Source organism: Fringilla coelebs (assembly GCF_963513975.1).
Source record: "Fringilla coelebs genome assembly, chromosome: 8".
Classification (NCBI taxonomy): Eukaryota; Metazoa; Chordata; class Aves; order Passeriformes; family Fringillidae; genus Fringilla; species Fringilla coelebs.
The window spans coordinates 29688604-29711877 of record NC_140066.1 but is presented as its reverse complement, the minus strand read 5'-3'; the positions used below and the strand labels follow the sequence as shown (position 1 = coordinate 29711877).

At 34.9% G+C, this 23274-nt stretch overlaps 1 protein-coding gene across 4 annotated transcripts in view; it reads right to left on the bottom strand.

Moving 5' to 3' along the window:
• The window catches only part of ATRNL1 (attractin like 1), a 431089-nt gene that overhangs the window by 282903 nt on the left and 124912 nt on the right, over positions 1-23274 (bottom strand). For all 4 annotated transcript variants that reach the window (XM_084210857.1, XM_084210858.1, XM_084210859.1 and 1 more), the window contains one exon: positions 17564-17657. In XM_084210857.1, coding sequence (XP_084066983.1) covers positions 17564-17657 — 94 coding nt within the window. The remainder of the gene's footprint in view (positions 1-17563; positions 17658-23274) is intronic.

Here is a 23274-nt window from a genome sequence, read left to right as displayed (position 1 = left end):
TATACGTAGATGTTCAAGAATAGTAAATACAAAATGAAGACAAAGGTATGAATAAATCAGAGTGCCATGGCTTTCTCTAGGCTGTCAGCTATACAGTATTAGGGAATTTTAGAAAACAGTCATGTCATCTGAGTTATTCCTCTACTTGCAACAACTTCTAAAGTGCTAATGACAAGTTATAATATAAACATGATGAACAAATACCACAGATGTTTATATGTATAATACATACTGCAGTTGGCAAGCTGTCATCCTTACCCTTAAGAAGCCAAAACTCTAGCCATTACATTTTCAAGTAACTTTCATTATTGCTGTATGACTTAGGTGTTTCTGATGAGATATTCAGAACTTTTACTTCCCACAGGTGTTTCCTATGGCATCAACAGAAATTCCCAGAGAATCACTGGAAAGCAAACATGGAGGCATCGCAGTTTCCAGACTTGTAGCTTCCTTTTTGACCTGCAGGTCTTTAATACCGTATTTCTGTCCATCAGATCATTCCAATATCTATACATCTATCCAGTATGTTCTTCTGATAAGTTCTCCTCCTGCCTAAAACAACTTTTTTCACCCCACCCCCGCATAGCAGTCTATCTATTGCCTACCATCGTTCCGTTATGGGCATATCTGGCCTTTTTTAAAGTCTTTTTTAATATCTAGGATATCAATCCCAACTAACCTGCACCACCATTTATTGTACTTTATTAAAAAAAAGATATCAATCCAAGAGATAGAGAAATATCTATTAAGAACAGAACACAGGAAAATGTCTGGGTGGCTGGAGAAAGGATCAAGTCAGATACACACATCTGCTTTTCCCTGGCCTCTTGCCTATGAAAAGCCCAAATCCCCATTAGCCCATTATAGCACATAACCTCATGAATTTCCTGGAGCAGAGATGACACTGATATTTCTTTATGAAGTGCCAAAGAAGTGTAAATAAGTGTTTCTGTCTGTGGTGCAGCAACAATACTGAAACTGTCAACACTTCCAGTCTTGGCTGGCTCTCCTCAAAGTTATTGGACACTTAAGAAGAAAACTTAAAAGGAACAGCTGTAAAAGGAAAAAAAGCTGACCAAAATGAGACTATAGCCTCATGGCAGGGGACCATGAAGTATTTCATTACAGGAGTTTTGCTCTGCCAGCCCTGATCTGTTCAGAGTATGTTTATAAGGGGTTTGATGGGCAGGCTGCATGGGACTGCCATGGAAAGCAGCGCTTGCTCCTGTGTGAGTTCAGCACTGAACTGAGTCTTTAAGTAATCCCAAAGACTTCCCAAAGGGCAATTCACAGAATGCAGCATTTTTCAAATGCACAAAGTCTTATCCTAAACAATGTCAGAAGGAGAAAATAAAATTTTTAACTACTGTAAGAGCTCTGGTGAAACTACTCACAGTGGATGACAGAAGTTTGGCATTCCAGCCGGGAGTGAATGGGAAATCAAACTCCAACACTCCCCTAAAAGCTATTTTACAGTCCCTCAGCAAATAGGCCATAAGACAGCAGCTTTAGTGGGACTTCTGATCAGTAATTGATCTCCTGCATTTTGTAAGCATCACACTTGATGCCTGAACTAGTTATTGCTAGAATTACCTCAGACATATGTATTACACTAGGTACAATCAGTTTCTTCAGAGGAAAAAATGTTTCTTCTTTGCTTTATGGGCTATAACAAGGGTAACAAACCCATTGAACTATTTTTGTAATTATCATGCTTCAAGGTACAATTTAGCACCTTTCTCTATGTATTCTGAGGAGAACAAGACATGTGTTTTCAATTTTTAAAAGATTGCAGTGCAAAATATATAGGTATTAAAAAAATATTTCTCTTTTCTCTTACTAACAATGAAATAGAATAATGAAAAACAGGTAATCTGCCAGAACACAGTCCTAAAAAAACCCAACTTTTCACCGAAAATATGAAAACCTATATTCAAAGGGCTAAGCAAAAAAAGCAGACACTCTTACAGTTGAAAAACCTGAGAGTTGACTATTTATTACTTCTTAACTCAATACACTAATAAAAAAAAGCTTTTGCTAGTTCCCTAGATGGACTTAGGATCAAAGACTAACTAGTTATGTGGCCAACTACTTTCCAATCACTCTGTGTGATAACAGAGAAAAAAGTGCTTAGAACAAAAAAAAAACCTGAACGCTTTATGGCATGCCCAGGTCTGATGAAGGTGGTAGATTAAGGGAAAAAAAAAATCCTGATTACAAAGTCATGAAATTTACTAAACTAGGACCTTTTTTGACATTAGAGAGAAATAAAGAGAATGCAGGAGGCATACAAATATCCTTTTTAGTAATCCAAACATACAGCAGAGGTGGGATATTACTGATGCAGAGATTATGTGGGAACAGTTATGGCATAATCCCTTCACAAGTCTCTATCTCACCAGCCTTGAGCATTTCTATTTTCTATCCATCATTTTCTGACTGTCTGTTGGTTTGCTTCTTAACTCAAGCCTGCATAGGATAATAGGCTACAATTACATTAACCGCCTTTCATCTCGGTTTGAATTAAATTTGTTCTGCGTGCCAGCATGAAAATCTGTCCCCAGTCATTTTGCTTAAGTCAAGGAATAATAAACTCCCTCAGTCCAATTATTTAGCCAATGGTTTTATATTATGAAATACTTTTTTAACTGAGAGATAGTATCAAAATTAGTATTTAAGAGGAAAGATTCAGTTACAATATTTGTCAGTTATGTGTATATATTTTGCATTATAGAGAGTGATTTCTAAAATATTTAAAATACAATCCTTTCCTTGGTTGTTTTCACATTCCTAAGCTCTTTTTCTCACTTGTTTTCTGCCTGGGCTTCTAAGTTATGCAGAAGTTATGCTATAATCTGCAACATTAACCATAACTTAGAAATGCAAAATATTTTAATGTCAATTGAAAAATAATTGTGGTGACTGAAATGGTCCATCATGTCAGAATAACAAAGTACTTGTTACATTTTCCAGAAGTAAGAGAAAGAAATCAACTGAGAGCACAGTGGAAAGATGGACTCTGATGTGAATCCTCTTTTGGGGCGATCAGACTGAAAAAAAACTCCAACTAATTTAGTCTCTATTCATTCTAAGTTTCACTTCTGGATTTTTGTTTTTAAAGAAAATATAACTGGGATGACCCTCTGATTTCACAGTTCTACTTCAGGAGTGACTTTAGAGAAGTGTTTTGAGCACCATATCCGTTTTGAAATCACTGAATATTTTATAAGCTATCTTATGCTCATTGATTCATAATATTCACATTATTCCTAAGAATGACCACACATTCAAAAGGAAAAATATTAAATTGACAAACATGTCATAAGAAACAGACAAGAGGTATAGAGAAATGTCCTGTTTTAAAAACAACATGTGCACCATATGACCTACAGCCATATGGAAGAAATTTTTTGATAATCAGGTTTGGATTCTGGAATCATAAAGCACAATTTTCTGTAAGGAGTACTCACAAATTTTAGCAATGATTGCTAAATTTGCAGAAAACCATGTTCATACAAAATGCTACCTGGCAGTTTTTATTACAGTGTGATAATAGAATGTCTGACAATTCACTGTATTATGAGCATGCAGAATATCAAATATGATACACTATTTAGAAACACAGAAAGCTGGATATATGTGGAATAAAGGTCAATAAACCCACTATGAAGGAAGAAGATGTATTATAATAATCCTTGAGTTGTACTATTGATGCTTCTTTTCCATTTCTAGGCCTGTATATAACTGGAATAGTTCAATTAGAACTGCTACCATGTTTATAAAAAAGCTACATTAGTCACCATTTCTTTCATTCTTTCTTTTCCCTATGAAAGAAGTACTGTTTGCTGAATATTAATTGTAGTTCATTTTAAGGCTGGTACTTAAATGACACCTGTTGCAGAAAATTTCATTTGACACAAACATAATTAAAACAAGACACAAGAGATTCTTAGACTGAGGAAATTGTCAAAGGCTGAGGACACATGGGGAGTATGCACGGGTTCAAATATTTCAATTAAAAGATTCAACCTCCTCTGACATAACAACTAAGTCTAAAACCAGCCTGTAATGATATCAGAACTTTAACTACATAGAAATATTCTAAGAATATTGAATAGAAATGAAAAACAGGCCAATGCAACTATATAAAACTGAGCACAGACAAAGCTCAAACAAAAGCTTTTGAAGAGCAAATACCAAACCATTTATGAAGTCACATATTTAGCTATTTTCAAAAAATGTAAGAGCAAAAGCAAAAAAGTAATGGTACAGGAAATGTTTCATAAAAGCCAAGGACAAAAAGATAAAAGAATTAAGAAAACAAAAAAATCCCAAAGTTTTTTTTCCACCCTAAAAACAGAGTGGAAAATGCATTTAATTTTATTCACATCAGGGTGGTATAAATAAAACAGAAAATAAAATGGGAAAAAACCCCACAGTACAATTCAACAAAAAATGCATTTTCTTTAAAAAAAAAAAATCTTTCACAAATAATGGATTTATATCATTCCCATTTATGAATCTCAGAGTTATTTAACTTACACATGGTTGGTACTGAACAGCAGTAGAGGTGTTCAATTGCTTAGATGTGCTACTACCTCTTTTATTCATAACTGTAGCGGAGGCAATCCTTCTGTTCAAAATGAGACATTGATTTATATATTATTCCTTTCTTACAATCACCATTTGTTACCTTCAACTTTACCTTTCCTCATTAAAAAAAAACCTTTGTTTACCAAGTACAGAAAACACATAAAAACATAATGAAGGAAAATGAATGAAGGAAGAAGAGAAAAGTATTAGGAGTAAAAAACAAAACTTTGTGGACTTGTTTTGTGAAACTCCAGCTGCTATTCCATAGTGACATTTTACAATTAGCCCGCCAAGAGCAGAGGAAACAAAAGTGAACCATATGTTCCCAATTCACACCAAACCAAGGGAATATCCCCTCTTAAACATAAGGAACAAGGTGTTATCATGTATTAAAATATTTATCTGAATCAGGGCCCAAATCTGTGATTAAATCAAAACTCTACGTAAGAGAGGATAAAATGACCTAAAGGAGAACAAGATGAGATTTTGTAGCAGCTGTTAGAAAGTAATTGCTGCCCTTATCTCCTTACGGATCTTGTAAGAACTCATTTCCAGGACAAATATTTTATTTTAAGTCTTCTTTATGAAATCTGATTTATTAAATCTCTTTCAGCCTGACTGTTCCTTTACCCTTTAATTCTTATCACTTCTCTGTGAGCAGCCCAAAATCTTTTCTTGCAGGACAATGAGCCCTTTTTGACACATTCCGTATGTTGGCTTGCCAATCTTGCTGCTCTTCCTTTGGCCTCCTGCTGTAATCCAGTATTTCTAAATTTATCTTTGCTCTGTGAAACACTGAGAAAAAAAGTTTTGTGGCAGATCAAATTTTCAAATGTGATTATAAGTTTGCTTTGATTCGAAATCAGACTCCAGACAGTATTTAAAACAGTTTTCCTAGCTAAGTTTTTACTCAGCCTTCTAGTACTTTGTTCTTTTCTTAAATTGCTGAAAAAATCCTTTTTTTGTAATATAGAAATAATAGATAGAGATGGAGAACTAAATCTTTAAGTCAATCCTTCTGAAGTGATAATCTAAGCCACTCAGGCTCCACTGTTGAAGTTTAGCATATCATCAGGTTCTTGGATTGATTTATGGCCTTGTAATCAAACTCCCAGCACCATTATCTCGTCAGCTGATAAATACCACTTATTTTTCAATACATCCACAAGAAGGGAAAAAAATAGAAAGCTCAAAGCATGCAAAAGTTGTGCAGCTTAATTTATATTTTATTCTTTCTCGTGGTGATTACTCAGTACAGAAGAAGAAAAGAATAAGGGAGCATTTTTATTATTAAGACATGATTATCTTCCAGCTGGTGAATACAGATAGAATTGCTCCTCTGTTATTTCTTCTTGCCTTATCAGTTATCATTTCCTGTAAATACCTTGCATAAAATGGAGAATTTACTTTTTGTATCAAATGCTGTGAGTTTACCTTATAAGAAGTAAAATACTACCTATATTTTTCAGTAATGTTTATTGAAACTCGCTGTCTTTTCAAGTTTACATTTTTCCATGTCATTCACATGATAATGCAGGCTAAGAATGAAGGCAAAGAAAAAAGGATGTTTATGTAGGCACATGTGCTTATATATGTTCTGCCTGCAAAATTCATTGTCCCAGGCAGCCCATCTCCTGATCTTTAAACAGGAGTGAAAATAATATTCCTCTTAAATAGACAGATCTGCAGCAAGGAAGAATATCAGTACAGGGAATCACAATAGATTTCAGTGACCAAAAAAAGGATAGGACTTCAACCACCATTCTGAAGCAGTATAGTTTTCACAGCCTCCTATTTTTAATTATGTTAATGGTTAAAGTACAACTCAGATACCTACAGTTTTCCAAGCAACTCTGAAATGTTGCATGCAGTTCCCTTATCTATCCAACCATTCCAAGAATGGAATCTATTTCATTTCAGGAATCATTAATGCAGGAGTGGCACAGAAAGCCTCTGTAGCAGCCCTGTACTTGGGCCATGGTAAAGCATGAGAACATGGGCTCTCCTGCAGCAAGGGCACAGACAGGGTTGGGATGGAAAGAAGATTCAATATATAAGAAACCCTGCTTGACTGCCAGATGTCTGCACATGCAGCTGCAGCAGAATGCAAGTTTGTTGGCAGGCTCCTCAGGATGAGGACTCCTTAAGCACAATTTAGCACTGTGTAATTGATGTGCACAGTCTGCATCATTATCAGAAGCTTCATGGAAAAAAAAATGAGGACTAATGCATCTCTCCCTCCCATGTCTTAATACCAATACACATTTCTTAGTTCTCTCTGTGCATAGCTTCAATCTTTTGTGTGCATTCTTCTAATACTCTTGGCAACTACTGAAGCAATTTAAAACTAATAACTGGCAACAATGTCTTAACTTTGAAACAAAAATTGAAACTAGAAATAAAACTATTCCAGCTAAATTTTCATCTAAATGTAAAGGTATGCAATTGGCTGGAAGAGGAAACAGAAAATGAAAATGGCAGTAGGAAGATGCACATTTCATCTATTAGAGACCATAAGAGGAAAACAGAAGCAATCTTTCCATCACCAGGAGATTTTTATCAAATAGTGTCTTTAGTACCCACCTGACCTAGCCTTTCCTTATTACCGTATAAAAAATTCTTTTCTTCCCTTTCTCAGTAAATAAAAATATATGAATATCACAAGCTGAAGTTGATGGATATATCTATCAATGAGTTTTCATCACAATGTAGCTTCATTTCTTTTAGTTATTTGTAAGGCTTTGAAAATAGATTTTTAAATATAAACAGGGCATGGTATTTTGGGCAAGTTGAGCACTGAGCAATCCATATCAAGTAAGAGAAAGAGGCATTATTCCAATTTCAAGCTTAGATTTGTGATGATAGCTCAGAGACAGCTCTGAGCTCTCACACTGGTATTTTCTTTTCCCATTACTACCTCTACACTTGCACTTCCTTAATGACAAATTGATTAAACCAGATGTCTATTTCAACTTTAACAACTCTTGTACCAATTACTAATTACCATACTAATGGCCTATCAGATGTGAATTATAAGCCCAGATCTATGCTGCACAATGAGTATTTTATCTGAGAGTTAAAAACTGAGAATAATGAAGAGATTTCTGGCAGCTTTGAAAAATCATGAGAATTGTAGATCTACTGAGAAGAATTTGAGAATCAAAACCCCTTTATTTTTAAACTCACAATTTAAAAAGAATCAAATGTTTGGATTACTATATACATTGAACTTCTGCACTGAAAATAAGGAAATCATGGGTATTTTGGAGGGGATCTACCTTAGAAAACTGCTTTTCCTTCAAATAAGGAATTCCTCCACAATGTATTGAGGATAGTAGCCTGTGCTATTTGGATAGCACAAGCCCTGACAGCAGACACAGATTGTCCCTTCAGCCTTTGCTCAGTCCTCATCAAAACTCCATCATCAATTGGCTGCAATAAGCAGCAATAGCAAAACGATCATTTTAAAGCCTCAACACTCACTGTACTATTGCAAACCTGGTTTTCAACAGAAAACAACTCTACAATAGGCTATATTTTCAGTTAACTATCAATAAAATCAGTATCACCTTCAAATCATTCAACCTATTTTTTTTTAATGCCTAACTTAATACTGATTCTATTGAAAAACTATTTTCATTGTAAATTCTCCTTGCCCACTTTCTCTGCCCAGCTAAAAAAAGGAAAGCCTGGAGTGCAGCTCAACTCAGGAGAGAAATAAAGTGTTGGTTAAATTCCAACTCACCTCCCATTCCATAAATATTTTGAATTTTCCACACAGTGAAATAGTAAGGGAAATAGTTCTTTTGACAGGCAATATCCTAATGCTTTATTTTATTTGCATAGTGTCCTGATAATTCAAGAGAAAACTATTCTGAAGTAATTCCTATATACATACTTCCCACTGGATTTAATTACAAAGTTATTTTATAGCTTTCCAAAAAATCCATTTTAATAAAGTTCAGAGTACATTCAATCAAGTATCGCAGAAAATGATGGATATTTATAATATTCAAACATATAAAGTATAGACCAGGTCAAATAATCACTCATTCTATCTAAAAGGACTTTTCCTTAAATTAAAACAGAAAAAAAAAAAATTCAGTCATTTAAAAGGCCTAAGTGCTATTCATCATTTACTAAGAACTGATGCTTTGTGCCTCACTAATTGGTGTCATTTCAGGAAGTTACAACTTCATTTAAAAACAAAACAAGCAAACAAAAAAAGGACAAACCCAACAAAAATGGAAAAGGTGAGTTTTGGGAGGCAGCCAATACTATTTAATAAGCTCACCAGAGAATCTTTCCCATCACAAATCTCAAAAAAGGTCAGAATTTACATGAACATGAACAATATACTATTTTCAGAAACAGCTGGGGTTCCTTTGAAATAATCTCAACTTTACAGTCCACTTTCAAATGAGAAGAAACCACATTATCTGTCTCAAAACTCAATATATCTGTGGCCCACAACAATTTTTTACTGTTTTTTCTCGCAAGTGGAGTTTCCATTACCGAGTACTTAAATTCTAGCAGAACATAATGAAATACCAGTTTTGTATATTGAAATCAATGTCTGTAACTAAATCATAATTCTCTTTACAATATAACTCCATTCTCTCTAAACTTCAGCCAGCCAAACCTCATTTGTTCAGATAATCAGTTAGGGAAAATGAACCAATTCTCCTTTCTCGCTAAGAAAATACTGTAGAAAAATTTTACTATTTACTCAATACAGTGGTACCATGAGTGACTCAGGCAAAAAAATTAATGAAGTTTTTTTACTAGAATATATTTAAATTCTTCTACCAGAGAAGGTTAAATATCTATTTTATACTTGGTGGAAACCACAGGAGAAAGGGGAAGCTGTACAAAGAAGCTCAGAAAGAATTAATACATCTCTAGATGTAGCAACCCAATAGTCTATCAGTATTGATTGATTGATTTTACCCTCAATTCAAAACTAATAAAAAGAACCTACTGAAGGCCTTTTATAGCAAAACCTTTTTTTTTTCTTTTTTTAATAAAAGAGTTTCTTGAAGGGCACACTAATACTGCTCTAAGCCCTTTTCTTCAGTTATTTCCCTTCTCTCCTTTCACACAATTGGCAAACTGTTTCTGTCTGTGATGCTACAATGATCAGCACGGACATGTCAGAGCCCTTTGGTTTTCCTCCTCAGCTCTTTTCCAGCACAAAGGACCAATAATGATACATAACATTTTGATAAGCCATTTTTAAATATGATGTGTATCTTCTACAGTAGCCAAGATCCCCTAAAAAACCACCAAAAAATAAAGAGAACATTGACAACTCTGAGAACATCGATTTCTGAAACGCTTACACATACTGAAACTGACCAGTGTTTATGTGTCATGAAGGCAAAAGTAATAAAATATGTCAAATTCTTTGTTCTAGATACCAAGTCTATAATAAAACTGTAGTAGCAACATTTGTTTTCTGGAAGGTGATCACCTTGAAAAGGTTTTGTCCTTGATAAAGTTTTGTAGGACTGTTTATTCTCTTTTTTTTTTTTTAATCTCCTTAAATATTTGCCTTCCACAAAGGAAATATCACTTTCCTCCCTTCTGCTCCATAGTTAATTGTCCAAAGCTGACTGCAGCAGCAGTAGCTAGCAATAATAATAGTGATGTAGAGGGTTGTTGCTGTAACACAGCACACATTGAATTTCATCAGTTACAACAGAGCAGTATATAATAGAATTTTTTAAAAGAACTCCCTGAAATATCTGGTTTTGTCAGTCACAACTCAGCTGACGGATTTTTTCTGATGACAGCAGGATGAGTAGCCAGAAAAGCCATCAGTTATTTTCTTTTCCTTCTCTTAAGTGAACAACTTATCTTTAACCAAAGCAGTAGGAAGGGTAAACCAAATTAATACTGTACTGGAAATCTGTGTTCTTTATCCCCTCTGCCTGCAGAGTAATTCACAGATCCTATCCTACACATGGCAATTTCTGATTGAGAGAAATTAATTATGGTGAGATTAATTACAGCTCCCATGAACAATGACCATTTATAATCCAACCCCAACAATATGGAGGAACAGAATAATTATATTAATAGTGAAAAGAGGTGACCAGGATAATCAAGCTGCATGTATTTATGTTTTGTGGAGACCCCAGCACTACACCTGGCAGAAAGAACAGACTGTAATGTTGGGGGTATTTGGTTCATGCAGGTGAGGAAAGACAAATACCTGGTGGAGTCACCTGCTGAAAAGAAGATTGTCTTTGCTGTCAGCAGCCTCCTGCAAGTGTTTTCTGAAATCTAAACATGCTATTGGCTGTCTTATAAGAAATTCTCCAGTCTCCTTTTTTATGTTCTCAAAGCAGCAATGCCAGGAGACAGTGTAACCGCAAACACCTCTCCCAAGAGCTGCTCATACTGAGTTCTGGCTTGTGTGACTGATGTTACTCAGCATCCCTAACTCTTAACTGAGTTCCAGTCCTGGCCACAAAACATCATTCCCAGGTGCCTCCATTGCCCACCCTGAGAGATGCAATGCAGCAGAGCCCCATCATTTTCAACTGCTTGAACTGGAGTTAAAACAGACAACCTCAAATTTTAAGTCTTTGCAACCTATTCTGACCCTGAGACTAAGCAAAAGCATTGGCTATGCAGATATGTGCAATTCTGCTTTAAAGCTAGCCCTAGGCAAGATGTAAAGCCAGCCCAATCCACAAAGCCCTTTGACCTCCTCCTTTCCAAAAACAAGCTCAGAAACTAAAGCTACAACTTTGCTGGGTAAGAAAAAATCAGACTCAATAATAAAGCAATTTTATGCCAGCCATAACCTCCCTTTCTCTCTTGCTCCCAGTAACTCTTCCATGGGGCACAGTCTATGCTTCTCTTTTTCCTGTAAGAGTAAACATCAGCATCACTCCCACTCCTAATTTCATCTCAGTCCGAACACAGTACCTAACTAATTAAAAGCAGAATAAATGTCTTCATCTAATATTTAGCTCTAAATCTTTGAGAGTCTATTTCAGACATAAAGAAAATGCAAACTTGTCTGTTCTTTTCAGCTGTGCTAAAGAAGCACATAGAAGCATTACCTTAACTGTACATCCCTAGACAAATGACACTTTGCACCAAAAATTACAAGCATTTTATACAAAGAGGTTTGCCTTAAAACAAATGCATCCTGAGCACTGGAATTCAAAACAGATCTCACTGGCACGGGAACTGTGAAAGGCTTGGGCAGCCTGCCCTAATCCACTGCTTCACTGATATAACCTGCACTGAGCAAAACACATCCCAGTCCCTGAGTGACACTATGGCATTGGAGAACAACTGCTCAGAGAAAGAGATTCACTTCTTTCAAAAGAAAATCCAGCTCCATATATTTTTCAAATAGGAAGACCAAAAGATATTAACTACATCTCTATCCAGCATGTATACAAACATAAACCAATTGGGCACAAGAGGCAAGGACACTGCTTGCATTCCTTCTTTAGCCAGGAGTGTCTGAACAATGGTAAAAAATTACCTGTTTTGCCCTGCACTTAGCATTTTTGGAGGTAGCCTAAAGAGGAAGTAATGACTATGAAATATCTTAGAAAACAGCTAAAGCCCAGTGGTGAGAGGATACTCCTCTGTTGAACTTGCCAAACCAAAAGACATTTTTACTCATGCGCATACAGCCAGCTATGGAAGATCCTAACTTAGAAGCCAAAGCAAAATCACTTTATTCTCATGAAAGAGAAACTCTCATGGCCAAACTGCTCCCCATTTTCCAGACAATTAGCACTAAACTCAGAAAGACTAAAGGCATGCTTCATAGGGACAGAACACAATGAAGTCCCAAGGTACAAACCTCTCTGCAAGGTGCTTTGCAGCTTCTCCCTCAGCTACCACCTCATCCTCACTTCTGCTCTGGGAGCACTGTCTTCTAGGAATGATACAAGACACTCCAACTTTCATTCTTTATTTTTCCAAAACTGAACAGTTTCCTGAATAAAATGTAATGTTTGGATGTAACAACGCTTAACAAAGTGTAGTTTCACTTGCAGAGAGCCTGCAACTCTGAAAGATCCCAGAGAGCCTCATGAACTTTACATAAAATATACTGAATATACAAAAGCAGACAAAGTGAGCCTACTGCAGAAGAAAAAAAAAAAATCAACAGAAAGGCCAAGAGTGACATACAATACTGCCAAAACCTGCATTTTCCTTTTCTTCAAATTTTAGATCTCAAATGTTTCAAGTGCCTTCTGAGGGTTTGAGCCATTAGAGTGCATTTGGGTCATGCTCTGAAGCTTTGATATTAGACATATTTTTTAAATGAAAGCTGCAATTTAAGAAAAAATGATTGATGCAAGAAACATGAATTAAAAGAAAAAAAAATAGCTCAAATCCTTGAAAGATCTGACAATAATTACTACATGTAGAGCAGAAAATGAGTACATTTAAAACATAAATGTACTCATAAATGTTGAAGTAGGAGTTTTATTTTATTGTTCTCCTTAGAAACCTAATGATCCAGCACTGTGAGAACTAGCTGAGGGCATGAACCTGTCCTTACAGAGGCAAGCTGAAATTTTCAGGCAGTTAAATAAGAAGAGAGGCAGTTGCTAAACCCACCAACATTGCTAAACTCACCAGCAGCTACATGACAGATTTTGCTGTAATTCTCCTCAAAATGTCATAGGTAATGGAGTAACATGAATTAGCATGTCAAAGTTTCCTCTTAAACTAAAAAAATCAAGGACTGGACTCAGCAGGAACAGGTAGAAAACACCTCCAATCAAACACAATCAAATATGTTAAACTAATGGTGAAATATTTTCAAATGAGAGAAACAGAGGGAGGGAAAGTGTTGAAATCGAAGGGGAAAAAACCCAAAATGCTGTTCCTGTGGTAATTTAAACCACTAAATATTATACTTTTAAACTTTACTTTAGAAAACCACCAACCACCATGGTAACCAGTATTAAATGGATTATACCCTCAATCAGGAAAGGACACTCTCTCAATAGAATAAGGAGGTTTTTATTAAATTTCCAGCAATAAGAATTCCTTTTTGTCTATTTGGCTTTGTGATTTGTGTGTGTGTCTCTGATAAAGGAAGTTCAAATCAAGTGAATTTATTATATGATTGCTGCCAATTCTTCCCCTACTGGAAAGCAGCAAGAGAAGCTCTGTGTGGAAATAATTGGGAAAAGATTTGCTCTGCTATCTGCAAATAAAGCTGCAGTGATATCAATAGAATGGAGAATTTGACTCTTAACCCAGTATATTTTTTACCTGTAGGATGAATTGTACCATTCTGTGGAGGGAAATTATACAGAAGACTACGGCTGGATATTTTAAAATCTTATTCTTATGTACAGCAGACTATCAATAAGTGCTTATTTTTTATGCACAGATCCTTACATTATTAAATAGCTATTTAAGGATCACATACAGGAAATACCAAATTTACCAAATAAATACTGTATATTTTAATAAATAAAATAGTATTTCTTCCACTTTTACAGAAGAGGTATGTCTAAGAAATTAACAGTGTGGACATTTATTAGAACTAAAATGAGCAATACATTTTATAATCTTGAATTTATCCTTCTTACAACTATATAAAATATACTATGAAATGTGAGATTTAAAATAATACTTTTCCCCCAGTATTTTCCTTCCAAAAGTAGTTCTTCATTACAGAGGTTTTGAAGCCCAATTTTAGCCCAGTTCTTACATGGTGATGACAAAAGCTACAGACACATCACCAAGTTAAGGCTTTCACTTGCAAGAGCTCAGATTTACTGAAACTTCTCAAAGAATTATTTTATTACTCACCTGATCCCATCCTTTTCATATTTTTCTTCCTTGCCTCCAGCAAAATTTATCCCATTTAATATCAAAATTTGAACTTTGAAACAACCCCTTAGCATATTCTGCACATTCCTACAAGCTTATTCCCTGAAAAGTTCCCTGTGCATAATCCTGCATATGGATACACCAAAACGTACGGAATTTTGAAAACCTCTATCAACAGAATTCCATGAAAAATAAAATCAGCAGCTAGTAAATCAAGTGTTAGAGAAAATTAAATAAAACAACTGCCTTGAAGCAATAGTTTTCCCCTAAAAACATGGTTTAAGTCACCATGAGTTTCCTCTTACTACCAATTGCATATTTCATTTTCAAAAAATTAAGAGGAAAAAGAAGAAATCAAGTATTTTTGTTTGTATCTGATTTTAATGTTTACAGTCTAGTTACTTAGAATAATCAATCCATTCCAATAATTTCCTCATGATCAGGACATTACTAAAAGTTTTTACCAAGTGAAACTATCAACAGAAACAAAAATATTAACATTTGACAAATATATGACATTGGGATCATGGGATATGATCATATATGATCATTTAAGAATGCAAATGTGTGCTCCAAGCTGCTTTACAACACTAATATTAATTTTAAATGCCACTGTGCTTCATGCCATCCAACAGCACAATCAAGAAATGAATGCAACTGAGCAATGGGACTGCTAAAAAAATACCCAAATAAATAAAAATAAAATAAATAAGATCTTCCATAAAAGCACAAAGTTGATAAAGCAGGGAGGGAATAATAAAAGAAAAATAAAAAGTGTTGTAAACTTTCCTGGATTTCATAAAACCTCTGCCCACAAGGCATGGTGTGTACAACAGAGCCCTGCAGCTATGACTTCTTAATCAATAGGATTCTTGACAGAAATATCAATCTATCTTTCTCACTGAACAGCCAGAGTTTGGAATTGAAATACTTATTTTAGCAAACCACAAGGTTGTAGGTTTGCTGCTGAGGTTGTAGGTTTTTAGCCTAACTAGTCAGTAGCAAAATGACCCCAAAACATTCATCCAGAGCAATGGAGAACAGTATTCCCACGCTGAATCAAGTTTCAGATTACTTATACAGACTATAATAAAGTAATAAATACAAAGAAAGCATTGAGCTGATTTTTGTTTCTCCTTATCTTCTAGATAATGACTGCATATATATCTTACAATGCATTCAAGAGACGTTGTGAGTGTACAAATTATTTTTAAAGAGGAAATAGTTTTCTATTTTTTTAAGCATAATACAAAATAAATCAAGTTCATATTCTTCATATTAACTTTAGAATGAGTATGGAACTGCATTTGGTGACTCATTAGTGATTTTTTTTTAAATTATTTTTTTATGCTCTTCATCTCCTGATGTTCTAAGGGAATAGATAAAAAAACATTTGATAGAAACTTCCATACATGAGTGGATCGCTCTCTCAAAACAACCATGAGAGTAAAATGACACTTTCTAAATTATGCCCTCCAACTCAAAATCTGTTGTTATTTGCTTGAATACCCATGAACCCAACAGATGTCATTTCATCCTAAAAAAAACTCACCAACAATTAAATTATCAAATGCTTAAACACCATAGCTTGCCCTGGACAAGCCTTTGATTTGTGTATGAATCTAGAACAGGAATGCATTACCTGTGACTAAAAAAGAGATTTTCAGTCTGAAACTGCAATTTTAAGTTTACACTTGAAAAGTAAAAATTCAAATTTCTGTTTCGTCTGTGTTGTGGAATTGCTGTAACTTCTGATGAGGGAAGTTCACAATTAGGAAAACCTTTTCTCTTCTAGTTCAGTTAGTGGGGTAAAAGAACTTTTTAGGATAGACAAACTCAGGACAGCAGACTGATACAGCTGAGCAGCACAACCAATCATATGAGAAAAAAGTTCCAAATCAGAGTGGAAAAAACAGTGATAAAACAGACACAGGACAAAGGATACCACCAACCACAGAGATACATGAAAGACAGGCTGGGGTGAAGGCCTGAAAAGGGCGCCTTATGTGGAGGGTAGTCAGTAAAGAATTGGCATTTTCAGCACTGAAACTGTTTTCTGTGGTTAGGGTGTCACAAAGGACAGAGGAGAAATTGTTGTCTTTTTCTTCCTGTTCTTTGTATAGTCAGAATGGCATTAATAGAAGTCCAGAGCTGGTAGCTGATAATCAGATCACTCATTAACACCTAGAACTGATTATTGTATGGGCACAAAAAGAGGGGGGAAAAGATTTCTCAGTGAAGACTTAATTCAGAGCTTAAAGATATCATCATTGCAGTTTTATTCATGATAAAATTTCATCACTTAGTCCTAATCTTGATTACCCATCTCATCCTGAGAGTCTTCAATTAGCTTGACACCAAGTCCCAGAGGTAGCAGGGGAACAGCAGAGCTGCCAGCACAGCTCTTTCTCACGGATATACACAGATCCTCTGCATCAGGAATTTTTGTTTCTTTACAATTTATCAAGCAAAGTGTTACAGGCAGGATCCAAGCCAGCTCATTGAGTGTATCAAAGACAAATTCACTAATCTGGTGTAAGGGGAAGTCCTGTGGCAGGCAGAGCACAAGCTCCCGGCACCTCTCCCTGCTGGGGAGGAGTCAGATGGATTCATGTGCCTTCCCCCCAGTTCCAAATATGACTGCTAAGGTGAGTTGGTTGCCAGACACTATTAAAATAATTATAACTGCAAAATGAATAAAGCTCCTATTAAATAACATGGTGTACCTGATAGAACAGACTGAAAGAAACATCTTTAAATAGAAGGCTATTCACAATCGATTTCTATGTGTTATTTCTCCTACTTGTTAAGGTACTCCACTTCAGCACGTGATTGTTCTTAAGACTCCATTTGCTATGAAGGTGCAAACTCTTCCTCTAAAAACAAGAGGCTATTCCAGTCCCAAAAAAAGAGAACTTTCTATGACAGGTCTACACATTCCTATGGTCTCCCACAATGTGGGAAAATGTAATAGTGACATTTCCTGAGAAATGTAGGGAACACTATATCCAACACTGAAACATTAGCAATCAATCACAAAATCCAATACCAAAAAAAGGATGTGAAATGGGAAAAATAGTGATTATTCACTAATCAAGGATTGCAATAACTTTGAACTACATTGAATGGTACTCACAGTTGACACTGGTCTCCTTTGATTCCCTTGGTTGTGCAGAAACATTTTCCTGTTTGCATGTGACAGATATTTGCATGTCCACTGCATGTGCAAGCTGTAAAATCAAAAAGGAAAAATGAGATTTCCTCATTCCTGCTTAGTTTGATAATTAAGTGAATATTTATAGATTTTAATACTTCATCCCAAACACATCAAGAAATGTATTGAAACATGTATCTATATTTCAAGCTGTATTGAAATATTCCAAGCTGTATAATCTTTTTCAGATAAAATCACTAGCATATCACTTACTTTATTTTCTGCAGAGTTAAAAACTATTCCTGTGTCATTAGAAGCTGCCCTCCATGCCTTAAATAATAGCAGTTTGAGAAAAGCAATTAAAACCTACCATTTCAATATGCAACACAGAAAATTATTCATAATTCATCTTTGCTACACAGGGTAAAATCCTGACCAATGACAAAATCTACTTAGTTTGAAATGTCTAAGTAAAGTATTATTGCAGATGTTTGGCAGAAGATCTAATATAATTGGAATTCTTGCTATTGACAAAAGTGAGCAAAAAGAAATCTCTGAAACCATTTGAACAAAGGCAGAGCAAACACTACAGGTATAGTCCACAAGAAGAGTTTTCTAGAAGCAGGAAACAGGCAACTTTAAAAGCTCCTGGAATCTGAACTGAAGGAGAAACACAGAAACATCATCATCCCTCCACTCACTTCAAGGCCAAAGTCATTCTCTCCACAGTGGTCTGCTCACTGCCACTCTTGATGCCTGATAGATTCTCACCTCATAAACATTTTCCTTTCCATGTTTATTTGAATTACTATCTTGTTTAGGCAGCCATTTTTTATTCCAAATGTGTACAAAACTTACTAATCTCTCCCTGGTAAATGTGTCAATACATCCCCACATCAATGGAATGACTCCCTGCTAATATTCACACCACACTTAAAGTCCTTTTTTAATTCAAATTAACTCTGAACCTATCATGATGTTCATATTAGGCTTTCACTGAAGCTTTAATTATGACTAAGATAAAGGATTTAATATATGGGGTCCTGCTTGGGAACAGATACGGTACCAAGTGGTGACCTGTATAAGATAAAAGTTTATTCTCTACTTTATAATCTCATATTGAATTCCTATCACAGACTGAGTTTTAAACTTCCCTTATACTGATAAGGAATAACACACAATAAATCCTTCTTTGACTGCATCCCAACCCATACACACTCTCACCTCTGCCACAGCCTAAGACAAATAGAGAAAAAGGTACTAGACAATGTAAAAACCTAATTAAATGTAAGATATTATTGAAATAATATGTCCATTTCAGGACTTCAATGGTTTGTTCAGCCCTCAGAGCTCATTAAATAACCAGCTGAACTAAAGTAAGAATTCTTACTAAGGAGGTGCCAGGCATTCAATCTGTCTGCAAGAAACACCAGAAATTTCTATGCAGCACATAGTGATGTGTGATGTTTTTCTCTGTTTCATAACATAATACTTCTGAAAAATACCTGCAGTTACCACAAAATCCTGTATGTTGTAATTCTGCTATCCCCTTGACACTCTACATTAAATGTTCATTGAAGTGCTGCTACTACATTATCAGTTCTGTTCTCCCACATCCATTCATGTTTTCCACTCTACATTTATGGAATTATTATTTAGGCACTTTAAGCTGGAAAAGCCTCTTCACAAAAGTTAATTTTAATTGTGTAAATCTTTGCAATGCTTTCAGTGAAAAATACAGGAATATATTTTTAGTATCTTATTCTGCTTATAGTTAAGTACTCTTAACAGTGATGCTCCATTACAAGACAGCACAAAAGTTATAAAGGAGCTAAAAGGGTGAATTCTGAAGCACATTCCAAAAGCTGTCACTGTTTTGACAAATATAAAAGCTATTGCAAACTAACCTTAATTGATTGCTCCCACAATTATTGCTCATTTAATAGGAAGTAGATCAAAATGTAAAAGTGGAAAACATAAGTGATTATATAGTAGCAGCACTTCAGTGAACATTTATTACTCTCATTCAGCAAGTTCCTATTAACCTCACTGTTCCTGGATAATACCATGGAAAAAGACAACACCTTTGCATTTCCACTTTTAAATCTAGAAAAAATCTGTTTCACAGCAATGAAAGCATATTTTAATATGCTTTTCATATGCCATTAATTATCTAGGGTTTGCAAGAGTGGGATGAAAAATGGACTCCCTACCAATCTGTGGCTCTCTATGTGGGGGTAATCCAAAAAAAATTCATTTTAGCCCTTGCTGAAGCAAATGTGACTGCATGTGATCGAAGAAATGCAATAGCAGAGCAGGACAATATTGTAGGACATTTGGAAGAAGACTGACATTCTTCCATTACCCCAATATTTCTGTACTACTCTATACATATTTTCTTTAATATTTTCTATTTGTTTCTCTCCACTTAACCACTCTCAGTGAATGGTTTCTCCTGGGATAATAATGCAGCCAATAGTTAAAACTGCAGCTAAGGTAGGATCTTTCCCAGCCTAATGCCAACAGTTTTACCACCTTGAAATTTAACAAGACTTGGGATCAGTTTTAAAATCCTATTTTGTACCAATCATTGTCAGCTGGCAGAAATCAGGAAAAGAGATTCAATTTATATTTTCCATACTTTTTTGAGGCCAACACTTGAGTTCATTCACTGAAAGGGGTGTCAAGAACTGGAATAGGCTGCCCAGGGAAGTGGTGAATTCACTGTTCCTGGAGGATTTAAGAGTGTGGATGTGGCACCTGGGGATGGGGGTTAGTGATGGACTTGGCACTGCTGGGGTAATGGTTGGACTGGGTGAGCTCAGAGGTTTTTCCCAAACTAAATGGTTCCATGATTCTGTGTACTTTGTGCTGCATCCTTGGACTGAAACAGCGAGTTCAGACAACTTCAAGTCTTCCCATTATAATTCTGTGCATTCATCTCCAACTTGGGTTTATATCATGCACACCTGCTTTTGTTTAAACAGTTATTTAAAATACTTAATTATCATGTTTTTACCAAGAAGTAAATATTTATAATAAATAATCTATGGCTCACAATAAAAACCTGCTTAATTTAATTTAATTAAGAATTTAAACGTTTCTTTTGTTATTTTTTACATAGTAAGTGAAATGATGACATTAGAGCTTTAAAAACCACAAGAAACAAACTCACCCTTTCGATATCTACTCTATTTTTAGGGAAATAGCAGCTCAAAATACTCTTTTGTACAACATGCAGATTCTAAGTGGAACAGAAAGATTATATGAAAACAATATAATCCAGTAGAGCAAATCCATGTTGCAAAATCACAACCCTATAGAATTTATTAAATAATAAATCCACTGTATGATTGATTCCAAGTTGCCAGCTCAGCATATAAATGTTCTTGCTGACAGCAAAAGAATACCCATCACTATTTCCATGCAGTGTGCATTTTAAACAATTGAATTTAAAAACACTTATTGCTTAGCCCCCATCTCCAACATACAGCTCCAAGAGCATTATTTGTCTCAAATGGAGCTCACTACAGATGGTGATTTAAGTAAATATGTTTGCTTACATGAAAGGTTGCTAAACCAGAACTCTACATGGATAATTACTAGAAGACACCTTGCTGATGTTTTTTCAAAGGAATGACAATGCCATTAAATACTGAGATGTGCTACTTTGTTAATTTTGCTGACATTCAAGGCATAAGTTAAATCAAAAGAAAAGGAGATAGAGTGTTTCTCTTAGATTAGGCTCAGTAAGAAATAGCAAGTATAAACTTCCATTAGATCCAAAATTTTAATGCTCAGTTTCCTTCTAAGTGTTCACCTATGTAATCTATTAGTCTGCTCATATGGCAACTGACCCAAAGAGACAATTTTCTATATTAGGAATATTGCAAAACTATCTAGTCTCTTAATTCTCCAGAAATGTGTATTTAGCTAGAAGCCCCTGATACCCTTTTCACATTAAACAATTGCTTTTATAGGAAATACATCCATTCAGCCTTTGAGACAATAAATCAGTAAAATCAAAAAGATGTGCCCAATAACACTTCTGCAATATCACCAAGTAGCATTAAAATTAAGCTAAAGAACTGCTGTGAAGCAATGACCAATAAAACCAGGAGTAAAAAAGCAAAAAGAAAAAAAAAAAAAGCAAAAAGCTAAAAGATGCTATTAGAACATACTGCTGTACATGCAGAAATGGAACTGTCACTTTACAGTCACATGATTATCCTCCAAAATAAATCAGTCTTAACAGAATAATTAACACATATAGAACTAATTTTATTTTCCTCTTTCTTGTTTTACCTTGTGATTTATATTTCCTTGGTCTCAAATTAATCTATTTTTTATAGTAACCTAATAGCACAGAAAAGAAAAAACACAGGTGTACTAACACAGTGCTACAGAGAAAAGGTAAACAGAAAGAGAGAGAGAAAAGGTAAACAGAATAGACAAATATTTTGGATTTCTGTCAGTCACATATGGAACTTAAAGACATATTAAAACACAGACAATTTCACTCGAGCTTGAACTAACACTACTGAGATCATATGACCACTGGTAAGGCCATTACTTTTTCCTGAAAAGCAAGTCAACAATCTCAAAATCACAGGTGTCACCCTCTTAGCTTTCAGGACTAAATATACATTCCAGAAGTGGGATATTTATCCTAATAAACCCAGAAACAACCAACAGACTGATTATCTGTGGCAGAAATCAAAATTTAGTTTGGTTGAACTTAAAGACAATGTTCATCAATTAAATGCTTGTACTTGTTCTTAAGCCATTTTTGCTCTGGTAAAATAGCCCTGCAGTGTTTGTATTTCATTATTCCTTCTGTCCAAAGCATTCATCCTGAAAAGTGAACTGATTTCTTTGGTTTATTTGTAATAAACACCTCTCAAGCAATCACAGTAAAGCTGTCTTTAATCATCAGCAACTAACAGTATAAAGACAGCTTGGAAAATCATAATTTTGCTTTATACAAGTAGATAATGAAAATGCAACACACAAGATTAACACTGAAAGAAAGACAGGATCTTTTTTCATGTTAGGAACTGAGCAGAATCTTAAACAATTAACAAGAGTAATGCTGTGCCTGAATCTCTCATGCCAATACTGAGCCACTGCACAGAATTTTTACAGCTTGATGTTGGAATAATATGCATTTTCTACCAAAAAACATGCTGAACCAAAACATTGTTACATGAACTCACAAAGTACAGTAGCAGCAATTTCATGTTTTCTATGTTAATCTGTTTGAAAAACTGAAATGTTTACACTAGCTTTGAAAAAATAAAAAACTGAAAAATTCCAAAATTAAAAAAAAAAATTGAATTAAAGAAAATGAAATTATTAATACTACTTTATTTGGAGATAAGTTTAACTTGTCATACTTAGCTGCCCTTTCATTCCTTCCACTTATTCATTTCATTTCCAAACATAATAATAATATTAGTTACCAAAAACATAATATTAATATTACTTACCAAAACCCAAATTGCCTACAAATTTTAGACTGGGCTAATCTACAGATTTTAAGAGTTCAAATCAAAACTGAACTCTATATCTGATGCATGGGACAATTTTTTACATATCCAAGCATTTGAAGAGACCTTTCACAAGATTCAAAATATTATTTCTTAAATTACTCTTAGTTTTCCTCAGCTGTGAAGAGATTTCTCACATAAAAA